Source organism: Echiichthys vipera (assembly GCF_963691815.1).
Source record: "Echiichthys vipera genome assembly, chromosome: 16".
Taxonomy (NCBI): domain Eukaryota; kingdom Metazoa; phylum Chordata; class Actinopteri; order Perciformes; family Trachinidae; genus Echiichthys; species Echiichthys vipera.
This window is the reverse complement of record NC_139841.1, coordinates 9,179,965-9,205,643: the sequence shown is the minus strand read 5'-3', so window position 1 is coordinate 9,205,643 and position 25,679 is coordinate 9,179,965. Positions and strand designations below refer to the sequence as shown.

At 41.8% G+C, this 25,679-nt stretch overlaps 1 protein-coding gene across 1 annotated transcript; it reads left to right on the top strand.

Annotated features, from left to right (window-relative positions):
- Positions 1 to 632: 632 nt before the first annotated feature.
- Positions 633 to 20,829, top strand: mamdc4 (MAM domain containing 4; the record flags this gene model as incomplete). The annotated part of the gene is made up of 28 exons (XM_083930111.1): positions 633 to 717; positions 1,393 to 1,557; positions 2,635 to 2,760; positions 3,696 to 3,929; positions 4,088 to 4,213; positions 5,612 to 5,767; positions 5,851 to 5,954; positions 6,244 to 6,399; positions 8,100 to 8,190; positions 8,325 to 8,438; positions 9,237 to 9,329; positions 9,416 to 9,553; positions 9,647 to 9,786; positions 10,040 to 10,148; positions 10,263 to 10,367; positions 11,381 to 11,515; positions 11,604 to 11,731; positions 11,959 to 12,175; positions 12,279 to 12,416; positions 12,523 to 12,650; positions 13,882 to 13,972; positions 15,537 to 15,686; positions 16,395 to 16,520; positions 16,630 to 16,754; positions 16,948 to 17,053; positions 17,473 to 17,693; positions 19,152 to 19,223; positions 20,794 to 20,829. Exons 2-28 carry the CDS (start codon positions 1,434 to 1,436, stop codon positions 20,827 to 20,829), a joined length of 3,489 nt encoding a protein of 1,162 aa, XP_083786237.1. The 5' UTR covers positions 633 to 717; positions 1,393 to 1,433.
- Between the last annotated feature and the right edge of the window lie 4,850 nt (positions 20,830 to 25,679).

The window sequence follows — 25,679 nt, the reverse complement described above, 5'->3', positions numbered from 1 at the left end:
GATACTTAAGTTAAATTATGGGAGACTTTACTTTTGCTCCACTTTATTTCAGATAAATATGCTGTACTTTGTACCCGCTACTAAATTTATCTGACATCTGGAGTTACTTGTTATTCAGAACAGGAGATAAATTGAGTCTCAGATCATTTTCAACCCTGGAAACAGCAGTTGACAAAACAATCTCCATTTACACTATTGTTCTCAAGCTTTGCACCCTTAACACTCTGTGTTCACCAGCAGATGATGTTTCAATTTGTCCATTTTGTTTTTATAGTGATTTTAATATGGACTAATGGGAGACATGGCTTGAGCTAAAATAAATCCTAATGCACAAAAACAAATATGAAAAAGTCCCAAAAGTGCTCGGAATAATGTTTCACACTCAATATTAGAGCAAACTTCTTGTGCTGATAAAGACTGTATTATACGGTCAAAAGCTTCAGAGCAGTTGAGCAAACAGTCAGTCAATGGAGTGAAGATTTTGCCAAATGACATTAGAGCGAACACTTTAATGGTTTTATCTATTTATCTTCACACAGACGGGCACCATTCCTCTGAATTAGAACTTTTACATTTGATATGTGTGTATGTTATGTGTTGAACATGTCTGATCTTCTTACACAGTGGCTGGCTCTTGGGCTCATCCATGTGAGACTCCTGAGCGGAAATGTGACTTTGTGTGTGACTGCTCTGACTGCAGCGATGAGGACAACTGTGGTAAGTTTAAACATGTTGATGCTGAATATACTTACCGAGAGGGTCAGACACCTGATCCCATTATAAAGAGATACTTTATCCATTTTAATCCGGGTATGTGTCATTTATGTGTAAATGGGGCATCAGAGATCTGCTGAAATCCATTTCACGTCATTTAGCAGATTTCAGCAGATCTCCGATGGTCCGTTCGGACTTCCACCACTGAGTCGGGCCAAACGTTGTACGTCTAAACACACTGCGCACATTGCCATGACCTAGTTTACAATGGGTAAAGTATTCCTTTATAATGTTTTTTTTTTGTAATTTCGAGATATCTGAGGAAGAGGTCTGAGCATTGTCTATGGAAATCAATTAAAACTTCCTCTGTCAGTCAGCCTGTGAATGTTCTCATTTGTCCAGGTCATTGTTATCCCCAAAGCAATTTCAGTCAAAAGCAACTGGACTTGGTTGTCTAGGAAATAACCAATTCCAGTTGCTTTTGACTGAAATTGCTTGGGGATTCCTCTGACAAGGATAAAAAAAATCTTCTGAAGACTAATTTAGTTTGTTTGTTTACCATATCAAGACTTAATTTCAAGTTCAGTATCCTTAGCAGAAACTGTAAAACTTTAGGGAGTATGATTGGTTGTTAGTTTTTTCGAACAGTGAACTCTTATTTCCTTTACACTTCTCAAGGCTACAATGGAAGAGGCTTTGGGTGTGACTTTGAGGAAGCAATGTGTGGATGGACTGACCAGTCCTTGAATGCACCAGTGTACAGCTGGGAGAGACGTCAGAGAGGAGAGGGCACGCTGCCCGACAGCGGACCTTCCTCTGACTACACCACCGGGACAGCTACAGGTATAGTTTAATACTCATCCCTTTGTATGTAGTTTTGTCTTTGATTTGGACTCCTGTAGCCAAGAAGGCAGTACATGTGATAAATGCATTTCAGAGGGCTCTGCTTATGCTTCTTTTCAGGTTCTGCAAGAACATTTTACATGCTGTAATGTTCAAAAACCATATGATTGTTTTCATATCGTCTCTCTGACTATACCTGTATTTACCCTCTGTCTGAAATGCACAGGAAGGGGAGTCAAATCTGAATGACGTCATGAATCCCATGTTTTCTGATCACAAATAACTGACTGGGTTGCTTTTTCACAGTTTGTGGGTTGGTAGTCACTCCAGATATCCAAATGTACGTGCACACAAACTGGAAATATTTTTCATATATCCCCTTTAATGGTGCTGATATGTCTGTGTAGTAAGAGTCAAGATTTGATATCACTTTTGTTCAGATAAAGTCAGATAATAACTCAAGTGAAACTAGGACATTATTGAGACAAATGTTGAAGAACCAATAGTTGATGAGGGTAAAAAGTCGTGCTTTGACTACATAATGAACAATGTTATTGTTATGATTGTGTCCCTGTTCTGAAGGAAGCACAGAAATGCCAAACACTGATGTGGAAAATATTTATTACTAACAACAATTCTGACCGGTTTCTACTTATATCTGTCCAGCTACCATCCGTCCTCCTACAACCAAACTGACATAAAGTGAACAAAAAGATCAATTAGATTGAATTGCTGTCATTATACTTTATGCTTTAAATGTCAACAGTGTAGTAGGCTTCGTTTTTGCAGAGGCTCCTAATGAAAGCACAATGCAAATATGTAGTGTGGTGGTGAAATGAGACATCAACAGATCATAATGTTATTTTCACAGCCAACTTTCTCTCCCCAGCATTTATATTCACATTTAACAGGAGGACATGCATGGAACACAGGTCCAGCTTGCCTTCCAAGCAATATTAGATCATAACATGGCAAAAAAGAGAGCCAAAGGGATGGGGCGGTATGTATTTACGAAGAAGAGATTAACAGGCTGTTAAAGAACAGTACCCTGCATTTTTCCTGTTTCCCATCACACAGGCTGGTTTATGGGAGTGAAGGCAGTGACGGCAGACTCTCCCAGCACTGCACTTTTAATCTCCCCGGACATGAAACAGTCTTCCCCAACCTGTCGCCTTCGTCTCAGATACTTCCTGTGGGACTCAGGTAACAACTTTTACCTCATGACTACAGGTCATATATTCAAACTGTCTACTGTGGCCTGCATCTCCTAAACACAATGTTATCGATAGGATTACAGATTATTTTCTTCTACTTTTACACGCAATATATATTTGATTTAATGTATCCCTGTTTGTAATTCATGTGTTGTAATTGTATCTCATAGTATCCACAGTAGCTGAGAGGTGTCGAATGGACTGCATATCCAATTTACATTGCAAATTCAAAACCACGAGCACATTTACAGAAAACACATGCAAAAAACCACAGCAGAACAGAAGTGAGAGTCAACAGATGTTGACGACAGAACTGTGTTGTGGCTCTTGCATTTGTGTTTTTCATTAATGCGCTTGGGTTTTCAAATTTGCTTTTGGATAAAGCGGCTGGTTTAACACTTCTCAGCCACCGTATTAGGAATCCACTGTAAACATAAAAATGATAACTAGTGTAATGGTTTTCTTCTAAATGCAATAGCCACAGACAGTAGACACCATACAGACAGTTCCAGTGCATACATACAGTAGAGTTGTTGATTACTCACTTTTGACGGTTTAAAGGACTTTAAGGCTGATTGTTTGTAACTGATGATGACTTGACTTCTTCAGTTCTTGAAAATAAACTCAAACTATGTTGATTCAAAATAAAAAAAGAGGCAAACTAATTCTACCAAAGTCAAACAAAATGAATAATTGCATTAATCAGCCTATTTCTGCTACACGCACAGGTGAGAAACAGTTACTCCTTTGGAATCTTCCTTTATTTCTTTTCCTTTTGCACTAAAAGGCAACACTAAATTGCATCAAACATATTAAATTGAAAAGAACTGGCTCTTAAAATAAGATATATCCATTGTTGTGTACACTGCAGTGAGGTTCGATTTCCACTGTAGCTGCCCTGCTAATAAAGTATTTCCCCTGTAGGCCACACAGGTCTGGGCTCCACACCCTTGTGGGCATCCATCCTTCGCCCGGACTCTCGAGAGACCGTAGTGTGGCGTCCTGAGACCACCAGTGTCAGTGGCTGGAGGGAGGCTACCATCTTTCTGGGTCGTATTCCCACAAACTTCCAAATCCGTCTTTACTCGCAGCGCTCTGAGGGGCGCAGAGGAGATGTCGCGGTGGACCAGCTGGAGTTCCTGGACTGCCCTCTGCCCTGTGAGTCCCTCAAACATATCTATCTCATTCATGTGCAGTCCCCGCCTTTCTATTGAGCCTTGAGTGTCCCATCAACATTCATTATAATGAATTACTACACTGATAAATGAAAATAAAAATGGCAGAGGCCTGATGTTTTTCTCTCACTATGTCATCAGTACCACTCCCTGGTGTAGGGTGTCCAGCAGAGATGACGGCGTGTCGCCGTGGGGGCTGCGTGGAACGGCAGCAGATCTGTGACGGCAGCGACGACTGCGGTGACGGGACAGATGAGTTGAGCTGTGGTGAGAAATCATCTGAATTAGAGCAGAGAAGCAGAGAGCCCTCTGACACCACAGTACAGCAGATATGTAGGAACGTGGACGACTCACTGCACAGAAGGACAAAGTACAAAAATATAAGAGTCTGTGATAACAGTGCAAGACCTACTGTACATGAGAGATTAAAGGGGAAGTTCAACCAACCAGCTTCACTTTATGGTATCAACAGATCTCACTGCAAATTTCACCGGACTGCTTTCTAATGAACATATAGTCCACAAAAACACTGTTGATTAGGATATTGTTTATGGGAAGACCCATTGCTGTTTGATTTTTCAAGTGTCATTTTTGACATTTTTTGCAACACAAATAAAACTCCTTGCATTTGGGTGGAGGCATAAGTTTCTAGGATGGATATCTTAAAAAAGTGGCACATGAAACTACCTCATTACAACATGATGATGAACACTTTGAAAGTCAAGATCTACCTGAATGCCTTTTCCTGTTGTAAAGTAGCCCCTTTACCAGTTCAACTTTCCTCAACACGATCCGTATGCAATACACCTTTCAAACACACCAATAATCCTAAAATTCAGTGAGAAGCTATAACTTTCCATACCATCCGCACAGTATGTTTTACTCAATGCATATTTACATCCATTGATTGTAAAGCAGATGTGAGCTGTACTGTAAGTAAGTAAGTACAATTTTATTTATATAGCACCTTTTTAACACAGGTTATAAAGTGCTTTAAATCAACATCAGCCAGAAAACATAAATATTAGGAACAAAGGACATCCCAGGGAAAAGGATGTAATAATAAAAAAACAACCTTGAAATAATAGAAAAGCCAACTTAAAGAAGTGGATTTCTAGACTCAGCTAATGGGAAGGGGGAGATTGTTCCAGAATCTTGGTGCTAGGACAGAAAAAGAGCCGCCTCCTCTTGTTTTATGTTTTGATTGGACGACCTAAGTTGCCACTTATTAGTGTAAGGGTGTCGTAATTCAGAAATGTATACAGGAGCTAGGCCATGTTGTGCCTTGTAAGAGATTAAAATCACCTTCAAAGCCAATGCAACGACGCTAAAATCAGAGTAATGTGAGATATCAGGCCAGGCCTAGTTATAAGCTGCTGCATTTTGTGCAAGCTGAAGATGTGCCAAGGCAGTGACTAGGGCATTGCAGAAGTTGAGACCGGGGGACATGAATGCGTTGTAAATCAGAAGTCAAAAATACCATTGTTAGTTTCAGTCAAAGGAAACTGGATTCAACCAATTTGTTGACATGGTGTCGAAATTTCAATTGAGGGTCAAATATGACGCCATGATTCCTGGCACAGGGGGTAAGTGAGCAAGCTAACTGGAGAATGTCACATTTATATATATATATATGTTTTTTTTGTGCGTTTATTGTGTCTCTAGATGCGTACAGGCGCTGTGATTTTGAGAAGGACCTGTGTGATTGGGACCTGAGGTCACTGTCCAGTCTGAGATGGGAAAGGACCAATCAGGAGAGCATCTCCATCACAGATCCTCTCAAAGGACCAGGCAGGGATCATTCCAGCAACAGTGCAACAGGTATTCAGATGAAACTACATGCTTTACATACATTAGAAATCTATATTAATATATAAATACGGATATCATTATTATCGTTGCAGGTTACTTCTTATATGTCACTGTCCCTGAAAGTGGTCTCAAAAATGATTGGGCAGCTTTCCAAAGTCCCCGCCTTAAACCCACCAATAGTTCATATCCTTGCAAGGTGAGTCCCAGACTGATCCTTGTACAGTCAGAGAGGTTTCCATTTTACTCTTACGCTTCAGTTTCACAGTCATTTATTTACAGTCCAACATTTTCCACGTTTTCTGTATATACATTACCATTGTCATTTTTATATTTATATAGTTATATACTGTATATATATTGTTATATATATGTCTGCTGTTGTTAAATATGTTAATTATGTTGTTTGTATAGCTGGAGCTGGAATTTCCCCCTGGGATTATTAGCGTATTTCTGATTCTGATGTTGTCTGTCTCTGTCTGCTGTAGATGGTGATGTACACTCACCAGTTTGGGCCGAGGTCCGGGGGTCTGACCGTGTTGGTGGCAGACCGTGAGATCTACCCAGCGTGGGAGAGGGGCGGCGCCCTAGGTGATGTTTGGGTGAAGGCAGAAGTGGAGATAGTTTCCAACTCCACTTTCCAAGTGAGTATTAACAATGATGCCACTGTAGCCTAAACATCTATGAAACAGAGATATTGATGCTGAAGATTTATAAATAAAGACATGGTAACTAGAGTTGTTTATTTATAGATTTTTAAAATCAAAAATATAAATTTGATTTAATGTGCACAGACACACCACACATGTAAGTCCTCACAAGCATCAGTTTAGCCCGATTGATACTGTTTTTTGAGTCCAAATTGATATTGATATTTGAGAGTTTCATTATGATAAGAATATATCATCAAATCAAATCAAATCAACTTTATTTATATAGCACCTTTCATGCGTGTAAAAGAAAAGCACCCCAAAGTGCTTTACTTTAAAATAAAATAAAATAAAACAAACCCCCTTAACACCCCCACCCTGTTCCCTCATTCATGTAACACACACCCCGTACAGATGTTTATTGCAATGTGCCCAACTCTTAATATTCATATAACAGCAGTGAATTGAAACGTACATTAATTTGCATTTTCTTTTGCCAGTTTTCTGAAAATTCAGGTTAACATTTGAGCTATCCGGTCTTTAAGTCATGAGTAAATGCCCTTTCATAGTACTGTTTCCTGGCTGTGTTATTTGTTCCAGGTTGTTTAAACAGCAGCAACAGTCATTTTATCACTTTCCTATCAATGGAAAGGTGTCTCACTGAAGAAAGAAGCGATTGTAAAAGATTCACAGGTTCACCCGTTGTTCTTTGTTTTGTTCGACGGAGCGTTTGGACACGGATATAGTATTTTTGAAGTGTTGCACGTCAGACTTAAAGACCGGATGTCTGGATTGAAATCTGGCTTCTGTCAAAATTCAATTTTCAATTTAAATCTATTGAATATATACATTTACATACAACAACCATCATCAGATATATTCACAGGTGACCAAAGGCTTATATATACAGTATTTAATAAAAGTATAGAAATAAAACAATTAAGTGATTGATATTATTGATCTCTAAATGGGATCTTAACATCTACCCAATGGAAATGTAAAGATGTAAAGTACTCTGTAGTCAACTAAGACAAAAAAGGATTAAAATAACATGCACAAACCTTTTTAATAAGGATCTTAAATTTGGTTATTAAATAGTCATGACCAGGATATGCATTGGGCAGGACACTCTACGGTAAAGAACTACCTGGCTCTATGAAATGGTAACACAGTTCCTTGTTTAGAATTTGGTCCAAAATAAATTGAGTAAAAGCGTAAGGAGGATGATTAAGAGGACAAACTTCCTGATAAACAAATAAATCACAGCCTTTATGCTTTAGATATATATCAAGTAGCAGTTGTTCTCAGCAAATCTAATGTAGTGGGGATCGACCGATATGGATATTTAAGGGCTGATGCCGATACCAATTTTTTTATTTCAACAGCCTTAGCCGACGATCAATGAGCCGATGCTACTTTTGCTCCCTCAATTTACATCATAAAAATTACACAATGATGATAACAAATGTTGCAAGTCTCAATTTAAAAAAAAAGGTTAATTTATTGAACTTAAAAAAGGCGTCTACAGCAACACTGAGGACGCCTGCAGCAGCCAGCATCGGCCGATACCGATACACCTAAAAAACGCAAATATCGGCTGATAATATCACCCGGCCGATGTATCAGTCCATCACTAGTATGTAGTCGTTTGTCCTTGGATGAAATTGTTAGTGTTCAGTGTTCTGTCATTACAGATTGTAATAATGGCAGCAATCAGGGACTTTGCATATGGAGGTATCGCTGTCGACAGCATCGTGTTGTCTCCTGAATGCCATGTATCATCTGGTAATCCTTTTACTTTTCTAAAATTAATAATAATAATAATGAGAAATTATTTCAATTTCCAATCTTCAAAGAAGGAGAGTAACTACCCTCTGTGGTGTGATAAATCTGCCTTCTCACATTCTCTCCTTGAACAGTCAATGATACCTGGGCAAACTTTCCTAACCCTCCTAAACACCCGTGTACTGAGCCAGAAAAGATGTGTGATTTCCATCGTGACTGTGAAGGAGCAGAGGATGAAGCCAAATGTGGTGAGTCTATTCATTCTATTCACTAAACTTTTATAGAAGAGACTGCAAAGGCTGAAAAGAAATTATCTTTATTAGAGGCAGCAGAAGCTCAGGTGGAGGATTCGGCACCCAAAGTGTCACACTTTGGCTCCATGAGGGGCCTTCACATGATAAGCTTTTTGCAATGGGCTCACCGCTACATTGGGCGCTACCGCCTTTTCCATAGGAAATGAATGGAACTGCCGACGCAAAGCGTTTCTACCGCGTATCATGTGTAGGGGCCTTCAGAGATCTCCGTTTGCATCCCATCTCCAACTAAAATTGAGTTTCTTTGAACCATAACAACCGTCCTTTCCTAACTTTAGCCAAGTAGTTTTAGTCGTTGTAACTTGACCAGATGTGGTAGATCATAAAACGCTGATTATTTCTGTAACAAACTGCCGAAAAAGGCACCAGATATGAAAACAACAGGACTTTTGAAAGGCAGAGAATTCTTTAAATCTGAAATAATTCAAATCCATACAACTGGACGTTTTTTTTCATATGGCATCAACAAAATATACTGTGTTATTTGTATGTATTTATGTAATATGATATGCTTTGTGTAGAGTTTTAATATGTGAAATTAAAAGGGAACTAAGCAGGTAGATTAACTATTTTACTTTATTTTTGTATAAAAATGTTTGTGACGGTCCTGACCTTTATGACTCTGCCTCATTTCTCTCATCAGCAACATACAAAAATAATGCACCATTTTTGTAAAGTTGTGTGATTTTTGCCTCATTTTGAGTGAGATGTCTCCATGAATCCTTTATGCAGGGGATTTCTCCTACACTGAGGGCAGCTCAGGCTGGACTGACGCCAGCATTGGGAGTCAAGGATGGGTGCTATATGAAAATTCAACATCCAAAGGTATAACTATCAACACTCAACTGTTGGTTCACTAATATTCAGAAATCACCAAATCATCAAATATTTGTTTCTTTCATATTTCTTAGAAGAGTACCTGTATGTGGCTGAGGCCCCAGGCCAGCAGCTGACCGAGGCCCAGACACTGACCCCCCTCCTGGGCCCCTCCGGCCCAGCCTGCACCCTGAGCTTCGATTTTGCACTAACAGGGGATCCAGATCACATTGGTAATTATCTCTTGATTTTTCTTTTTACTATGAACATTTTCCCAGGACACACGACTCTTTTAACACGACTCTGTTGCCATGTCTCTGCTGCAGGTGAGCTGTCCGTCAGGGTGATTGACAGCTTGATGGGCACACAGCCGAAGCTGTGGGAGTTCAGTGGGAAGACAGGGACAGAGGAGGAAGCGTGGCGACATGTTGGCGTGCCTATTGGAGTCAGAAAACATCGCTTCCAGGTCAGCTTTTTTTATTTTTTTTTATATTTAAAATGTTTTAATTGATGGTGAGATTAGTAAGGACCCGAAATATTCAAATGTTTGAATGTTCATTCGTTGTGTAGGTATTCGATTTTCATTTTCAGTATTCGCATATTCGTTTTTTTGATTAAAAAAAATGATACAATAATTGTTGTTCAACTTTTTCATGTTTTCTCATCTCATCTCATCACTCATCAGGGTTCTTCTGTGTTCCTTGTTTTATCTTTACTAGCTGGCGTTTGAAGCTCGCGCTGTCAAACTTTGTACATGCACCAGAATAAAAGTCAAAAACGTTCGCTTTGTCAGCTGTCACGCCAACTATTTCCCATCATCTCCAACAGGTAACTCATAGCTATGCACAGTGTGTGCACACGTGGTGTTGCATAACGCATTCTTTCATACTCAACCTTGAAATGTCATAATGCTTTGATAAAATATTTGGGTTTTTTTGCCAGCACTGTCATGTAACTTTGAAGATGGACTGTGTGGATGGTATCAGGACAACAGTGACAACTTCGACTGGGCGATGGTCAATGGGATGGACCACACCATCGGGATTGGTAAGCTCATTTAAAAACAACAAAAAAACAATGTATACAGTCATACACTGGAGATCAAAATTAGAGAACAAATTATAAATACCTGATTTATTCTGAAATGTTATTATTTTTTATTATTCATAATTTGATAGAATATCCACTGTGGCTATATCACTGCTGTACTAGCGTGTTTTCTAAATAACTTTGCACTTTAACAAAACCCTTTATTTTGAGCAAAATTAGAACAGTAACCATTGCGCCAGAAGAGAAGATTTAAAAAGTGTTTTCTTCTATAGGATTAAAAACTGAACAGGAAGTGTAGAGGCCACAGCTTTGAATGACTTCAGCACATCTACGCGCACAGGACATCACTAGTTTCTCACACTGCTCTGGTTTGATCTTGGTCCATTCTCACTCAGTCTCTTCCACAGTTCACTAACTCTAGTTTAGAGATTACTTTTGTCTTTTGCGTCCCACAAAATATAATTATTCTCTTTTACTTTTAACTTTGAAAAGATTGTAGTTGCTTCACAGGAATATATCACACCCTTTTACCCCTGAGCATTTGCTTTTAAACTGTTTAACGTTTGTTGGAAAGTAATAAATACTAACTAATAATAAAAGAGTCATTATTTACGGTCATTTACTATGCCAACTTTTGCTCTGTTTAAACTTGAGACCTGTTTATCCTGACTGAAAATGTACTCTTGCAAAATAATGACTTTGTCACACCCCTGTTTGTAACTAGCCTAAAGCTTGAACAACCTTTGACCAACACACTGGGCTGTGAGCTCCAAAGGCTATAAGGATTTTTTTTTCAGTTTAAAAATAATCATTTAACTTATTTAACCCTCTTAAATGAGTAATATTAATGAATTTAATCGTCTATTTGGGTAAATGTGCTCAACTTAATTTATAGCTCATTAATTGCATCACTCACATCCCTATATTTTGATTTTATTGATTATATTGTATATTATGAGACAATAAAGTATAACTTTATGTCATGCTGTACTATTTCTGTTGATGTCCAGGCAGAAGCCTTGTCGTGGACATGTGGAGTCCTTCTCTGCGTGGTGCGTTGGGACGCTTGGTTTCATACACACAGTCTCCAGGTCCTTCAGATCAGTGCCTGTTCTTCTTCTACAAACTCTACGGGCCGAACATCGGTGAGGATGATACCAACCTGAGAGCTGGAAATAATCGGAATATTGTTATAACTTCCTTGTCTTCTCCTCACTCGCTGATCCCATCCAGGTGCTCTGAATGTGAAGCTGTTAGATAACAGCGGTTATGAGACCGTCCTCTGGACACGAAGTGCAGCCCATGGCAACATGTGGCACGAGGCGCACTGCCCTGTACCACACCAGATCACAAACTTCAAGGTATGGAATGACTGCAGCCCGCTCGAGACTATTAGTGTCTCACAATCCATGCAGTGTCACAGAGCTTCATGCATTTTTCATATTATATGATGATTGCCAATAAGGGGACGGCAGTGCAAATATATATATTTTTTGTCGCCTCGTTGAAAACAGTAATAAGAATATGAATATTTTACCATCTTACTTTCTTTACAACTCACCTTCTCTGACCTTTGACCTACCACCAGCTGATGTTTGAAGCAGTCCGCTCTGGTTTTGATGGGCGCATTGCCATTGATGATGTGGCGTTCGTGGATAGCCCATGCACTGCACCCAGGATGTGTTCCTTTGAAGGCCAGCGGTGTGGGTACCGCAGCTCGGGTATAGTTCACTGGCTCCACCGCAGCGGATCCACCGCCACAGAGACTGGACCTAAAACTGACCACACTCTGGAGACTGAACTGGGTGAGAGAGAAGCAGAGAATCCCATTAAATACCTATTATCCCATTATGCAGGCAGAAAACTGAGAGACAGTGAATTGTGGTCTTCCTCTGGTTGGATGCTCAGGTTACTACATGATGGTTAACACTGGAGCCAACATTCTTCCTTCTGGTGGTAATGCAGTCCTCACCTCCCCTGTTCACCAAGGAACCGCCAAGACTGAGTGCGTCAATTTCTGGTATCACATGGGAGGAGTGAATCCTGGTGAGACACCTTAACACACTGAGACACACACACACACACACACACACACACACACACACACACACACAAAATGACAAAGATCACAATATAACTGTGTGCTTCGCAGGTTCTCTGACATTGTACATGAATCCGGTCAAGGGAGAAAGGGTAAAGATCTTCTCTGACAGTCTGAACCAGGGAGATGTCTGGCGCCATGGCAACGGCAACATCTCTAGTGCCCTTGTGGACTGGCAGGTACAGTGTGGAGCTCTGATTAGACAGAATTTTCAGATCTTCTTCATCTGTGCTCTCAGTGTCTCTGCAGCATTGCAGCCTGCTGTCCGGTCTTTAAGTTGGAACGTAAAGCCATTTCAAAGTACTATTTTCGGGTCCAAGCCAGTCTAAGTCTTGTATTTTTACAATGTGCTGTGTTCCCCGTTGTTTGAACAGATCTGAGGAAAAAAAAAACACACGTCATTAGAATAAAGGTTTCTCACTCAAGAAAGAAGTGGTCATAAAAGGTTCACAGGTTCGGCCATTCTTGTTTGTTTTGTTGGATGGAGCATTTGGAAGTCAGACTCAAAGACTGGATAACAGCACTATCTACAAATACACTGGAGATCAAAATTAGAGTAGTATTAATACTTGATTCATTTTGAAATGTTATTTTTTGTTGTTTTTGTCGCTGTTTTTTTGTTGTTTTCTGAAAGAATATCCACTGTGGCTATACCACTGCTGTACTAGCATGTTTTTTAAAATAACCAAGGCACCTCAACAAAAACCTTTCTTTTTGTGAAAAAAGCAGTGATCAAAATTAGAGAACAGTAACCTGGGTACGCCTCGGGATCCCCCAGTTAGAGCTGGTTAATGTGGCCCGGAAGAGGGAAGTTTGGGGTCCCCTGCTAAAGCTGCTGCCCCTGCGACCCGACCCCGGATAAGCGGATGAAGATGAAGATAAGATGTAACCACTGTGTCAGAAGAATATATTTTTAAAATCTTTTCTTAGGACTATAGGATTCAAAATGAATAGGAAGTGTAGAGGCCACAGCTTTGAATGACTTCAGCACATCTGCGCCCACAGGACATCACTAGTTTCTCACACTGCTTTGGTTTGATCTTGATCCATTCTTATTGCAGTCTGTTCCACAGTTCAGTAACTGTAGTGGGTTTCTTAGACATTACTTTGTTGCTAAGGATTTTCCAGAGATTCTTTATATACAATGGTTACTGTTCTCTAATTTTTCTCACTGGTTCCTTGGGACCTTTAGAATTGAAGATATCGCTCTAATTCACAGACTTCCTTAAATGCCTCTAACATCCATGCTCAGACTACAGTTTTTTAAGGAAAAGCAGAATGTTAAACTCTCCTTTTTTCCAGCAGAGTTTGACGCAGCAGCTTTAAAGTTGTCACTAGTGAACCTTTATGTGTGGGATCTTGTTTGTCGTTTAAACCAAAATGATGATGACGCTTTGTTCTGCTCTGCAGCTGGAGTTTGAGGTGATCGGAGCCGGAGGCAAAGACACTCACATCGCAGTTGATGACATCTTTGTTTCAGCTCACCCATGTGAAGATCAAGGTTTGTATCAACCTATGCATTACATTACACAACCTTAAGAGAAACACACAGACTTTGCAGCTTTACAGCATGTGGTAGGATTTTAGGATAGCAGCTGTGAGTACTCGTTTTTGTTTGTAGTCATCCTAATTAGCAATATGACAGCCACAAGGCAATGCAAGGTAAGTTTATTTGTATAGCACAATTCAACAAAGTGCTTCACATAAAACATTAAAAGCATTGGGAGAAATAACACATAAAACATATACATTTAAAACATATAAAAGGTCAACAGAGCAGACCTGTCCCATGTTTAGTCCTGACTCTGGGGACACAGAGCAGACCTGTCCCATGTTTAGTCCTGACTCTGGGGACACAGAGCAGACCTGTCCCATGTTTAGTCCTGACTCTGCGGACACAGAGCAGACCTGTCCCATGTTTAGTCCTGACTCTGGGGACACAGAGCAGACCTGTCCCATGTTTAGTCCTGACTCTGGGGACACAGAGCAGACCTGTCCCATGTTTAGCACTGACTCTGGGGACACAGAGCAGACCTGTCCCATGTTTAGTCCTGACTCTGGGGACACAGAGCAGACCTGTCCCATGTTTAGTCCTGACTCTGGGGACACAGAGCAGACCTGTCCCATGTTTAGTCCTGACTCTGGAGACACAGAACAGACGTGTCCCATGTTTAGTCCTGACTCTGTGGACACAGAGCAGACCTGTCCCATGTTTAGTACTGACTCTGGGGACACAGAGCAGACCTGTCCCATGTTTAGTCCTGACTCTGGGGACACAGAGCAGACCTGTCCCATGTTTAGTCCTGACTCTGGGGACACAGAGCAGACCTGTCCCATGTTTAGTTCTGACTCTGTGGACACAGAGCAGACCTGTCCCATGTTTAGTCCTGACTCTGGGGACACAGAGCAGACCTGTCCCATGTTTAGTCCTGACTCTGGGGACACAGAGCAGACCTGTCCCATGTTTAGCCCTGACTCTGGGGACACAGAGCAGACCTGTCCGTTGTTTAGTCCTGACTCTGGGGACACAGAGCAGACCTGTCCCATGTTTAGTCCTGACTCTGGGGACACAGAGCAGACCTGTCCCATGTTTAGTCCTGACTCTGGAGACACACAACAGACCTGTCCCATGTTTAGTCCTGACTCTGGGGACACAGAGCAGACCTGTCCCATGTTTAGTCCTGACTCTGGGGACACAGAGCAGACCTGTCCCATGTTTAGTCCTGACTCTGGGGACACAGAGCAGACCTGTCCCATGTTTAGTCCTGACTCTGGGGACACAGAGCAGACCTGTCCCAGAGGTCTGGGTGGTTCGTAGCTGAGCAGAAGATCTGAAATGTAATTTGGTCCTAAACCATTCAGTGCTTTGTAAACCAACAGAAGTATTTTGAAATCAATTATCTGACAGACAGGAAGCCAGTGTAAAGATCTGATGACTGTAGTGATATGATCGACTTTTTTGGTCTTAGTGAATGTTGGTTTGACCTGGTCTCATTGCGGGTTCAGGCTCTTTAAAGGACCACTACACTGATTTGACATTTTTTTTTGCTCTGTTAAATATCCAGGTTCTAAGTGCAGTCTGGAGAGAGGGATGTGTAACTGGAGCAACACTCAAAACGCTAAAATGGACAAACTGGACTGGGAGCTGACGAGTCAGGAGGCAGAGAGCCACTACTCCACCCCATCTGGTGACCACACTCTGGGCACAGAGAAAGGTGAACCAGAGAGACACTAATGCTGTGATGACCCCAAGCACAAAGCACATTTTTGCCTCACGTTTCTCAAACTTGAGGATGAACCAAATAAAAACAGAATTGGCTTTGATTTGATTGCAATAAACAGCTCAAAAGGATGTAGAAACAACTACATCATTATGCCAGTTTGTAAAAAAAAAAAGAAGTCTGAACTAATGCTTTGCCGGTCTGTCTGCAAGACGACAAGCAAGCAGCTTTTTAAATCCTATATCTAAATGGAGTTTTGATCGATGAGAGTTGTCTAGGATAAAGCTAACTATGACGCTTTCATGACACAGCGTCACGCAAATTTCTCGCTTGAGTTTAAAATATCAACTTTGCTTTGACTTTGACTTGTAATCATGGGGAATAAAAAATAACTTCTTAACACCATGACAGGTGCACAGATACTTTGAGAGCTAAGAAGCAGAGAACTTAAAAACAACAAACCAAAAATGTTCTTTGACTGGTGTGTGTGTGTGTGTGTGTGTGTGTGTGTGTGTGTGTGTGTGTGTGTGTGTGTGTGCGTGCGTGCGTGCGTGCGTGCGTGCGTGCGTGCGTGCGTGCGTGCGTGCGTGCGTGTGTGCGTGTATGTATTTATGTATGTATTTGTGCGTTTGTTTATCCAATTATATGTAGCAAATACAAATTGAGGTGTCAAATAGACTACTACCCTTCCCTTCCTGCCAGGTCACTTCCTGTTCCTTCCCAGCAGCAGCCGGACAGCAGCCTATGAAAACGCTCAGTTGCTGAGCCCTCACCTGCCCCCGACCAAGGGCACCTGTCTGAGATTCTGGGTCTATAAGCCATGGTCATGTAAGGCTCAGTGTCGCTGTGAAAACCTTTCAGATGTAATGCGGATGTGTGTGATGCATTTCCCTTTCGATTTTTTCTAACACAATACACTTTGTTTAAATATATGCAGCGGACAGCCAATTGAAGGTGTGGAGGCTGTCTGAAGGTCGTCTCCATCAGCTGCTGGTGCTGAGTGAACTGGGAGGACCGTGGAATCGCTTTAACGTCGACATCATCTCTAGTGAGGAATACCAGGTCAGACTCTATAGATCACTTTATACTACTATAGTGCTTGTAACACCTGAACCCTATGCACTGTTCTGTACAGTATCTAAGCCTATTTCTCAGCACACCAGTAAATCAGATTCTGCACGGAGCCAAAGGTCTTACTTTGAACACCAATGACGGACTGCAATCTCTGCTGTCGTCTTGTTTTTGTTGTTTACAGATTGTGTTTGAAGGAATCAAAGGCGTGTCAGGCTTTGTGGCGTTGGATGACATCGAGTACACCATCGGAGTCGACTGTGCTAACAAAGTCACAGATGTACTGACAAGTACGATGTGCCAGTGGTTTTACATGTTTTTCACCTTGTTAACTGCTAACTGCATATGAGCAAATCTTAGTTTTGGACATTTTGGGGAATATGCTTAGTCACCTTCATGCTGGGAGCTAGATGAGAAGGTTGATACCACTTCCATGTGTGCTTGCTAAATATGAAGCTATAGACTGCAGCAGGTTAGCCTAGCGTAGCATAGAAACTGAAAGCAGGGGAAATTGCCTGACCGTCTGAAACTAGAAATATCTCTACAGCTAACAAATGGACACATTGCATCTTGTTTGTTTAATCCGTTCAAAAATGTAAAAATGTCACACTGTTTTACCTGATGAAACGACAGCTCTGCAGGTGTAGTCATTTTGCAGTCCTACCTCCTGGTGGAACTAGACACTGAATGCTTTCTCTCTCCCCTGTAGCTTCACCAGAGGGAGACAACAAAGGAGGGATCGCAGCATCCATCATTGTGGTCTTGTTGCTAATCGGCACATTGATCGCCCTGCTGGTCTTCTACCTGCGAACTCGACAGAGAGTCAAGGCTATGACCGGTCCAACACCCTCATCATCGTCTTCCTCAGCTGGGTCTGGTGCTGGCGCTGGTGCTGGTTTCAGTAATGATGCATATGAACCAGATCTCACAGTGAGTTAATCTGACATTCACACTTTTGACAACCATCCAGTCAAATGCATGCCATGAGTATTAAAGGAGATTCTGGTTTATTGTACCTCGGTTCTTCTGTAGTGATTTGGGCCACCATGCCCATGAGAAATAGTCACACAACTCACCCCTCACAAAGTTCATTTAGCAATGTTGTTGTTATAACCCACTACCAAGGAGGGATTACTGAACAAACTACCAGGCACAGACTCAGGGGCCCGTTAGGTTGGGGGCCCTAACTCATAAAATGTTACTGAAAAAAAAAACAGTAACACAAAATGACTAAAAAGAGATGCTAAATGACCACAAGTATACGCAAAATACCAAAAGTGACCACAAAGAGACAGAAAATGACTATAGGGATGCAAAATGACAACTGAGAGAAAGACGACGACGATATAGAAACATAAAATGTCTAAAAATAGATGCAAAACAATCACAGAGATGCAAAACAATTACAAAGACAACAAAACACTTAAAAATGGAAGTAAAATGACCACATAGAAAACCATCTGAAAATAATTGCACGATGACCAAAAAGAGGAACAAAATGACTAAAAGTAGACTATTTGAATGTGGGTGTCTTGTTCCTACGTAGACAGAGTGGGGGGCCTCTTACATGTCTGTGCCCAGGGTTCCATTGTCTCATCATCCATCCATGTCCACCGTAACTCACACGTCCAAAGGGATTTAAAATCTGTGCAGCACACAACTCCCTCAGTTCTTAGACCGGTGGTTTCGGATAAGGAAAAAGCTCTTGAGTGGCTGTGACATTTAAAGCAGCACTTACATTTTTCTACTTTACACACACATCTCTGTTAGACGAGGGCACCAATGGCAAAGAATGGTTTCGTAACTGGGGGATGATTAGCAGATCAGCTGGTTCACTTGGCTAGGCTAGAAGCTAATCTAGGAACTAAATGAACAAGACAGCAACAAATGCTACCCCGTAACAGTAAGACTATTTTGAAAATGTAAGATCGCAAATTTCAAAAATATCAAAAAATATTATGTTGATTAAGCACAGAGAAAAAAACAGAGCAGATAAAAGTGAAAGTGAAGATTAACTGAAGGATGAAGAGTTTCAGCTTTCGGCAGTTGTTGAGATGTCAATAAATATAATATTATATATAGTGTATATATTTAATGATTTTAGAACCACAACAAAGGTGGTAAGATGAATCATCATCAGGTGTGGAACTAAGGTGTGGCCTGTTTAACATCAGTGCATGTGTCTGATTTTGTGTTGATGTGAAAGATGGTGTTCTTCCTTTCTCCTTCTGTCTAACTAAATGAAAATGTCCTTAACCGGTCAAGTAATGTCCTCAACAGTTTGTTAGTTTCCTAAAAGATCAAGTGCCAACCAACACTTTTGAACAACAATTAGATTTGGGCTTTAATGTATCTGGTAGCTGATTAATGATTGTGTGTTCATTTCAGCAGGACCATGTGATGATTCCAGCAACGCATAACCATCCGATGGCAGCTGGGTTCAATGATGTCTCTGTGAGTGTACAGTACTTTATATTATTAACGTTTTAGTTCATGCCGTAGACAATACACTCATCGATATTCACATTTATTGTCAATACAGTTGAATAACTGTGGCTGAACTTATGTTGTTGTGGCTAATGTGTGTCGTGGAAAGTGAGCCACGTCAGTATGATGCAGAGGCGGTCTCTTCTCAGCTCTTATAGTACTTTGAAATAACACACACTAACTGTAGATAATAACAAGATTCTTTGGTCAGGACTTTTTCTTATCTTAAGACTCTTCTCTTATCCTTCACCCACCAGCAGCACCTATCAATTCAACTCACACACACACACATCTTGAAAGATGCGTCATTCATTTCTTAGAACACTCTCAAAGTAGAAGAGGGAGGACTCCTCCTCCCTTCAAGGCTAAACTCTTCTAATGAGCTTTCTATCCAGTTACATGACAACCCTAAACATTGTTATTAAATGGCTCATGTGAGTGTCCATGATGTTCCCCATGGCGCTAACATTTAGCCACGCAGCTAGTATGCTGTAAAAAACATTTACTTTCATTAACTTACCATGATGAGATGCCTATCTGTATGGTGGACCTTAAACTTCTGCACAAGGTCAAATCAAAAGACTGCATGTGAAACATGACGTTACTCATGTTACACACTTTTGCCTGATCGCCAGTAACATGACTGGCACCTGCAGCGTAACATTGGCTTGTCTTTCCCCAGGATTCTGATTCTGTTTCAACTTTTTTAACCACAGGGCTGCTGCTTTTTTCCCCGCCACTGCAGCCTAATGCACTACCCGCATTCAAATGAATGGGGGGGGATTGGCAATTCTGCAGCAACGTTAGAAAACGCAAAGCGCAATAAATGCAAAAGCAAAATAGAAGCAGTAGTGCATTCCTTTAGTGCATTTTTGCATCAGGAGGAATGACACCTGTTGAATTCTGTGGCGAAAAATTGTCAACTTTGATTATGTTTGAGCACCAAGCTTCACTTCCTGTCTGTCAGTCCTGCACTCTGTAGGCGTGACAACGCCACACTGGAGCCAGGTCTCTGCAAGATGTAGGCACAACAGTCTTCGATCTTCAGTTGCTAAGTCGGCCCGAGTCCTATTTCATCCATTCTCCTTTCCTGGGACCGGACATGAGCCAGCAGCAGGCTGGGTAGGGGGCGGCCCTGGATCAAGCTGGGTCAGCCTAGCTCTTATCTCGGCTCTCTTCCCTCTCTTCTTGGGGCGATCACATCACCCTCTGTGGCGCTTGGTTCAGTCAGGTGGTCAGAACTTGGAAGATGCCGTGGACCGTGCCGGCCCGTCTTTCTCTGATGTTGATGAGTGTATCTTATGTATCGTCATAGTCCAGACATGCTCGAGTAACAAGGGCAAAAAAACAACAAATTAAGACAAAAATGTTTATACATGTTTATAAATGTTTGGTTTAATTCCACTGTATTTTTTAGGATAAATATGATTATAACATTTTGTGCAGGGCCTTTAAGAAGACTATTACCCTTCCTCGGCCAGTTTATGGACAGACTGTGGTTGCGCTCACTGATGGATCCACTCTTCTTCTTGTGTTTCTGCAGGTCCCTGCTGATGTCAGAGAGGTGGAGGTGGTGTGAGGCAGGAGGAGCAGAGGTCCTGTCACCTAAAGGTGGCTTCGTGAAAATAAGGCGATATCACAGCAGAAGAACTGCTTGTGTCGCCCTTACATGACACACACACACACACACACACAGACACACACACACACACACGACTGAAGCACACATGACACAAGCACAGCCCACACACTGAAACACTGATGAAGGCCTAATCGATGCAGCTGCCTCAGATCTGATGGAGCCCTCGGGGGTCACAGCTGTGAACGGACACGTGGATGTCAGAAGGAGAACGTCTAAGGTGTTGTGAACGAAATTTAGTTTAACTTTCTTTCTTCAAATTAAGACTGGGCATTACCCATGAATTGTAAACATGGTTGCATGGAGATTCAGGATCTGTAAGGAAGCATGAACCGGGGGCAAGGTGCTTGAAAGACGTCAATTAAACAAGCAAGGAGCGTCTGATGAAAGACACTATCAAGTTGCATTTTGGGAGAAGAGCATGATTCACATTAAGGACTAAATGTCAAAATGTCTGCCTCAGGGTTGAAAGGCATGGAAACACCTTAAAATTGATTTAAATTACCAAATATCCTGGAAATAATCAATGTTGTCCTGGAAATGTTTGAATATATTTTGGCCCCTTGCTCAGATCACATGTAAACCTGTGTATTCAGTTTGAAACTCATCTTAAGATGGCACTTCAAAAGGAAGTTTACCAGAGCTGAGGCAGGAGCCTTTTCGTTTCGGTTCCCATGTCAGTCAATCTGCAGAGCAGGACAGATCACACTGATCTTTTTTGGCATCGAGCCTATATTTTCTGGAGCTGTGAGCAGAATTATCAGAAAAGCCCAGGGTCTAATGTGTCAACACTAGGCCCACCGGTAAACTACATGGCTGTTTGGGATCAAGTCCTTTCCTGTATTTTCAAGAAAATGTCCTGGAAAGGTGCCAAAAAATGTATTTTCAGTTTACAGAGACAGACACATGTCCCTGAGTCTGTCTCTTACAAGCCCGTCAAGTTTATATAAAGTTGTGGAGTGCCTGTTTAAAGAGAAAGAGGAACCAAAAGAACTGCTTTAAACAGACAGGTTCAATCTTGAATAAATGTGAAACTGTTTTTAAGACTGTAGGAAGGATGTATTCTTTTGGATGTGATGGAGGGTTGACCTATTTGTATTTACTCTGCTTTAAAGCTAGATATAATTGGAAATAAATGCATCAAAGTTGAGCACCGAAACACTGTATCAGTCAGCTTTTTCTGGCTGAGAGTAAATTGGTCTCTGGGGAATTCAAAAACTGTTTTATGAGAAATAAATACAAATGTATATAGTCCTATTCCTCTGAAAAAATCATGGGTCTCCTATCATAGACCAAAATCACCAGACCAAAATCATAGGTCTGGTGAATAACCTTCTAATCTTATTTACTTAACCAGGAAAAGTCCCATTGACTTACAGTAACTCTTCTCCCATTGAGCTTGGGGGAGGCAGTAGCTCAGTCTATAGGTGACTTGTCTGGAAACCGGAGGGTCGCTGTTTCGCGTCCCAGTGTGGACCATGAATGGAGCGTTGACTGGTGGCTGGAGAGGTGCCCGTTAATCTCCTGGGCACTGCCTTGGTGCTGTTGAGCAAGGCACTGAACCTCCAACTGCTCGGGGCGCCGGTCACTGGCAGCCCCCTCGCTCTAACATCTCTCCATTAGTTGCATGTATATAGAACCTGTCTGAGCATGTGTGTGTATTTCGGGCCTGTGTGTGTGTGTGTGTGTGTGTGTGTGTGTGTGTGTGTGTGTGTGTGTGTGTGTGTGTGTGTGTGTGTGTGTGTGTGTGTGTGTGTGTGTGTGTGTGTGTGTGTAAAGTGAAAATTGAATTTCCCCATTGCGGGACTAATAAAGGAATTCTATTTCTTCTTCTTCCTCTTGTCCAAGACAGGCAGCAAAAAAGTTCCACTATACACAAAAGACAGGAAAAATCTCACACACACACTTGAACGCACATTACAATTAATATTAATATGACAATTAAATGTACAGCTTAAAAGACATGAACTTAAAAAGCAGTTATACAAAATGCAGTTTTTTAAATAAAGAAGAAGTAGAGGTTGTACGGAGGTTAGAAGTCCTCGACGCAGCAGCCGGGGTTCGATTCCCACCTGTGGCTTTTTGCTGCATGTCGCCCCCCCCCCCCCCCCCCCCCCCTCTCACTCCTGTTTCCTGTCATTCTTAAAGCTGTGCTTTCCAATAAAGGCATGAAAAGGCCAGAAGAGAATCTTAAAAGAAGAAGTGCATGTAAATTAGATCAGCATAATCCAACACTGATTTTCATTGCTGAATAAGGAAAGCACTTCTTTAATCTTTAATCATCAGTGGTGTTTGTTGGTTATGTGTGTTCAACATCAGTGTAGAAATGTTGTTTATCAATGTCAGTCAAGAAAAACAAGAGATATTTTTAAAAATGAGAAGTCAATTAACTGATTAACCAGCTAAACGTCAAACTGGTAACGTCCTCTCAAATGTAGAGATTGTGTGTTTCATTATAATACTTTGTGTTGATATATACTGTACATATACGGTATAATTGACACGTTTTTGGACTATGTTATACATACATCCAGCGTCAGAGCACAGAGAATGCATGATGCGCGCTCTTGATTGGTGGCTCCCTGCATGGCTCCGCTATGGTCAAATGCCTCGTTCATCTTTAGGAAGAGGGGATGACGACATCATGTCCTTAGCAACGGCCGCGTCTCTACGGCAACATCCTCTGATGTCCCCTTTCTGCTGCTGTCACCGCGGCTCTCATCTGTTGCCAGTGAGACAGGGGGAAAAACGCCTTTTCTCTCGGATGAACTGATGGTTTTGGAGGATGCTGGGTTGTCATGGGCGGAGTGCGGGCGCCAACCGCAGCAGCCGTTTGTCTCTCGCGACTTGAGCGCCTAAAGTTGGAGTGGACACGAGGCAACTTGGCCACGGGGACCCTTTTCTCCTCCATCTCCTCCTCATCATCATCGATCATCATCCCTCACGAGGACGCCCGCCCTGCTCTCTGTCTGCAGCAGGCGTCTGTTGCTTTTCATCTGGACCCTTTTATCTCCGGCGGCGCGTGCGGCTGAATGGATCCCGCCGTGCTCATCTTCCTGCTGTACGTGATGATCGCGCACGAGCTGGTCTGCGGCTGGATGCAGTACCGGAGACAGAGCGCCAAGCCCCGCAAACGAGAGGCTGGACCCCTGCTGCGCTCAAGGTGACTGACTGTGTGTGTGTGTGTGTGTGTGTGTGTGTGTGTGTGTGTGCGCGCGCGCGCGCGTGCGTGTGTGTGTGTGTGTTCAGATACATATGGAGGCACTGCTGATAGCTGGGTTTGTCAGACTGTAATATTGATTAATAATCCATTCATTGATATTGTTGGGGTTGGTGCCACCAGATACCAATGCCAACAATACAAATAGTTTTACTATGCTGATGAAAGACATTTGAAAAATCTAAACAAAAAGCCTAATACAAATAAATCGATATGTCATGTAACAAAATAAACCAAATTTCTCAAACATCTCAGTGTTGTAACTGTTATCCAAGCGGCCACGTTATAGGGCTACTAGAAACATGCCTTTTGCCTGCTATAGAAACCACACACATACACACACACACACACACACACACATGCACGTGTCGCTGTCAAACTTTTCACCCTATGCACAGCAGGTCAGGGTACATTTCAGTCACAGCAAACAGGCCAGAGACAGAGAAACATTCAATCTTCTTACCTTAGAAAAAGAATGGACCACTCCGCTTTTCCGGTTTTCTAAACTACACAACATTTGCACTGTGGACCTTTTGCAGCAGCACCACTACTAATGGAAGAAGGCCTCATTAGAAATAACTGGCTGGATTGATGTTTGTGAATAAATCTTTTTTTATTTGAATAATGAATGCTGCTGGACATAGTGAGCTTTTAAATGACATTTAGTTACAAATCCTGTTTTTTACCACGAGACTCTGACCATAGAGCATCAAAAAGTGTCAGTAGTCCAAAACAGCGTGTGGCGGTTAAGAAATGTTGATAATCAAGATATCTGTGGTTTGCAGAAATGCTATTACAATGGCAACATTTCCTTTTGGCACACGCTGTAGTAGTTCCAGTCAGAAGGTGAGTCCAGGACCACATTCTTGTGGGTGGTGAAAACCTACTGGGACTTTCTATTCCTGAATGCTTCCAGAGTAACATGTAAATATTTTCTCAACAAACATGTCTTATTTTAGCTACAACATTCATGTATGGTGAGGCTATGGGCCTTGGCTTTGTGAGTCTAGGCTCTGTCAAGTTGAAACATGAAAGGCCTGCCACACAGTTGAAAGCACACTAATGTGTAGTAACGAGCTGAACAAAGGCTATGTGGACAGGCAACACGACAGGTTTAGAAAAGACAACCCAAATAATCCCGAAAACAATAATTGAGAATGCCTCAGGTCAAATGTAAAGAATGTCTGCATTTTTGCTTAAGGCCTGTGGCTTTGAGCTTTAATTGTCTGTACCTCCTCTTCAGTGCCCAGGTATGCCAGGGAGCCTGGAGGACAAGCAGCCAGTCATTCAGGCCCGATAGAGGAGGGAGGGACCTGAGGAAGAGCGGACGCATTGTGAGAAAAGCTTAAAGGCCGAGCATTGGATGTTTGTCGAAGAACAGCTTGAATGGCAGCATCCCGTGCCACGCTAACAGCAACAGCAGAACTTGCTTGCTGGGGGGCTTCGGGTTCTGTGAATCTGTCTTTTTTAAACACCCCAAAGTGAGGTTGGGGTGCCAAATCCAGCAGATGTCCCAAGAAAATCTGTGAAGGGATTATACACAGTATCTGGGACCATGTCTCTCAATGAC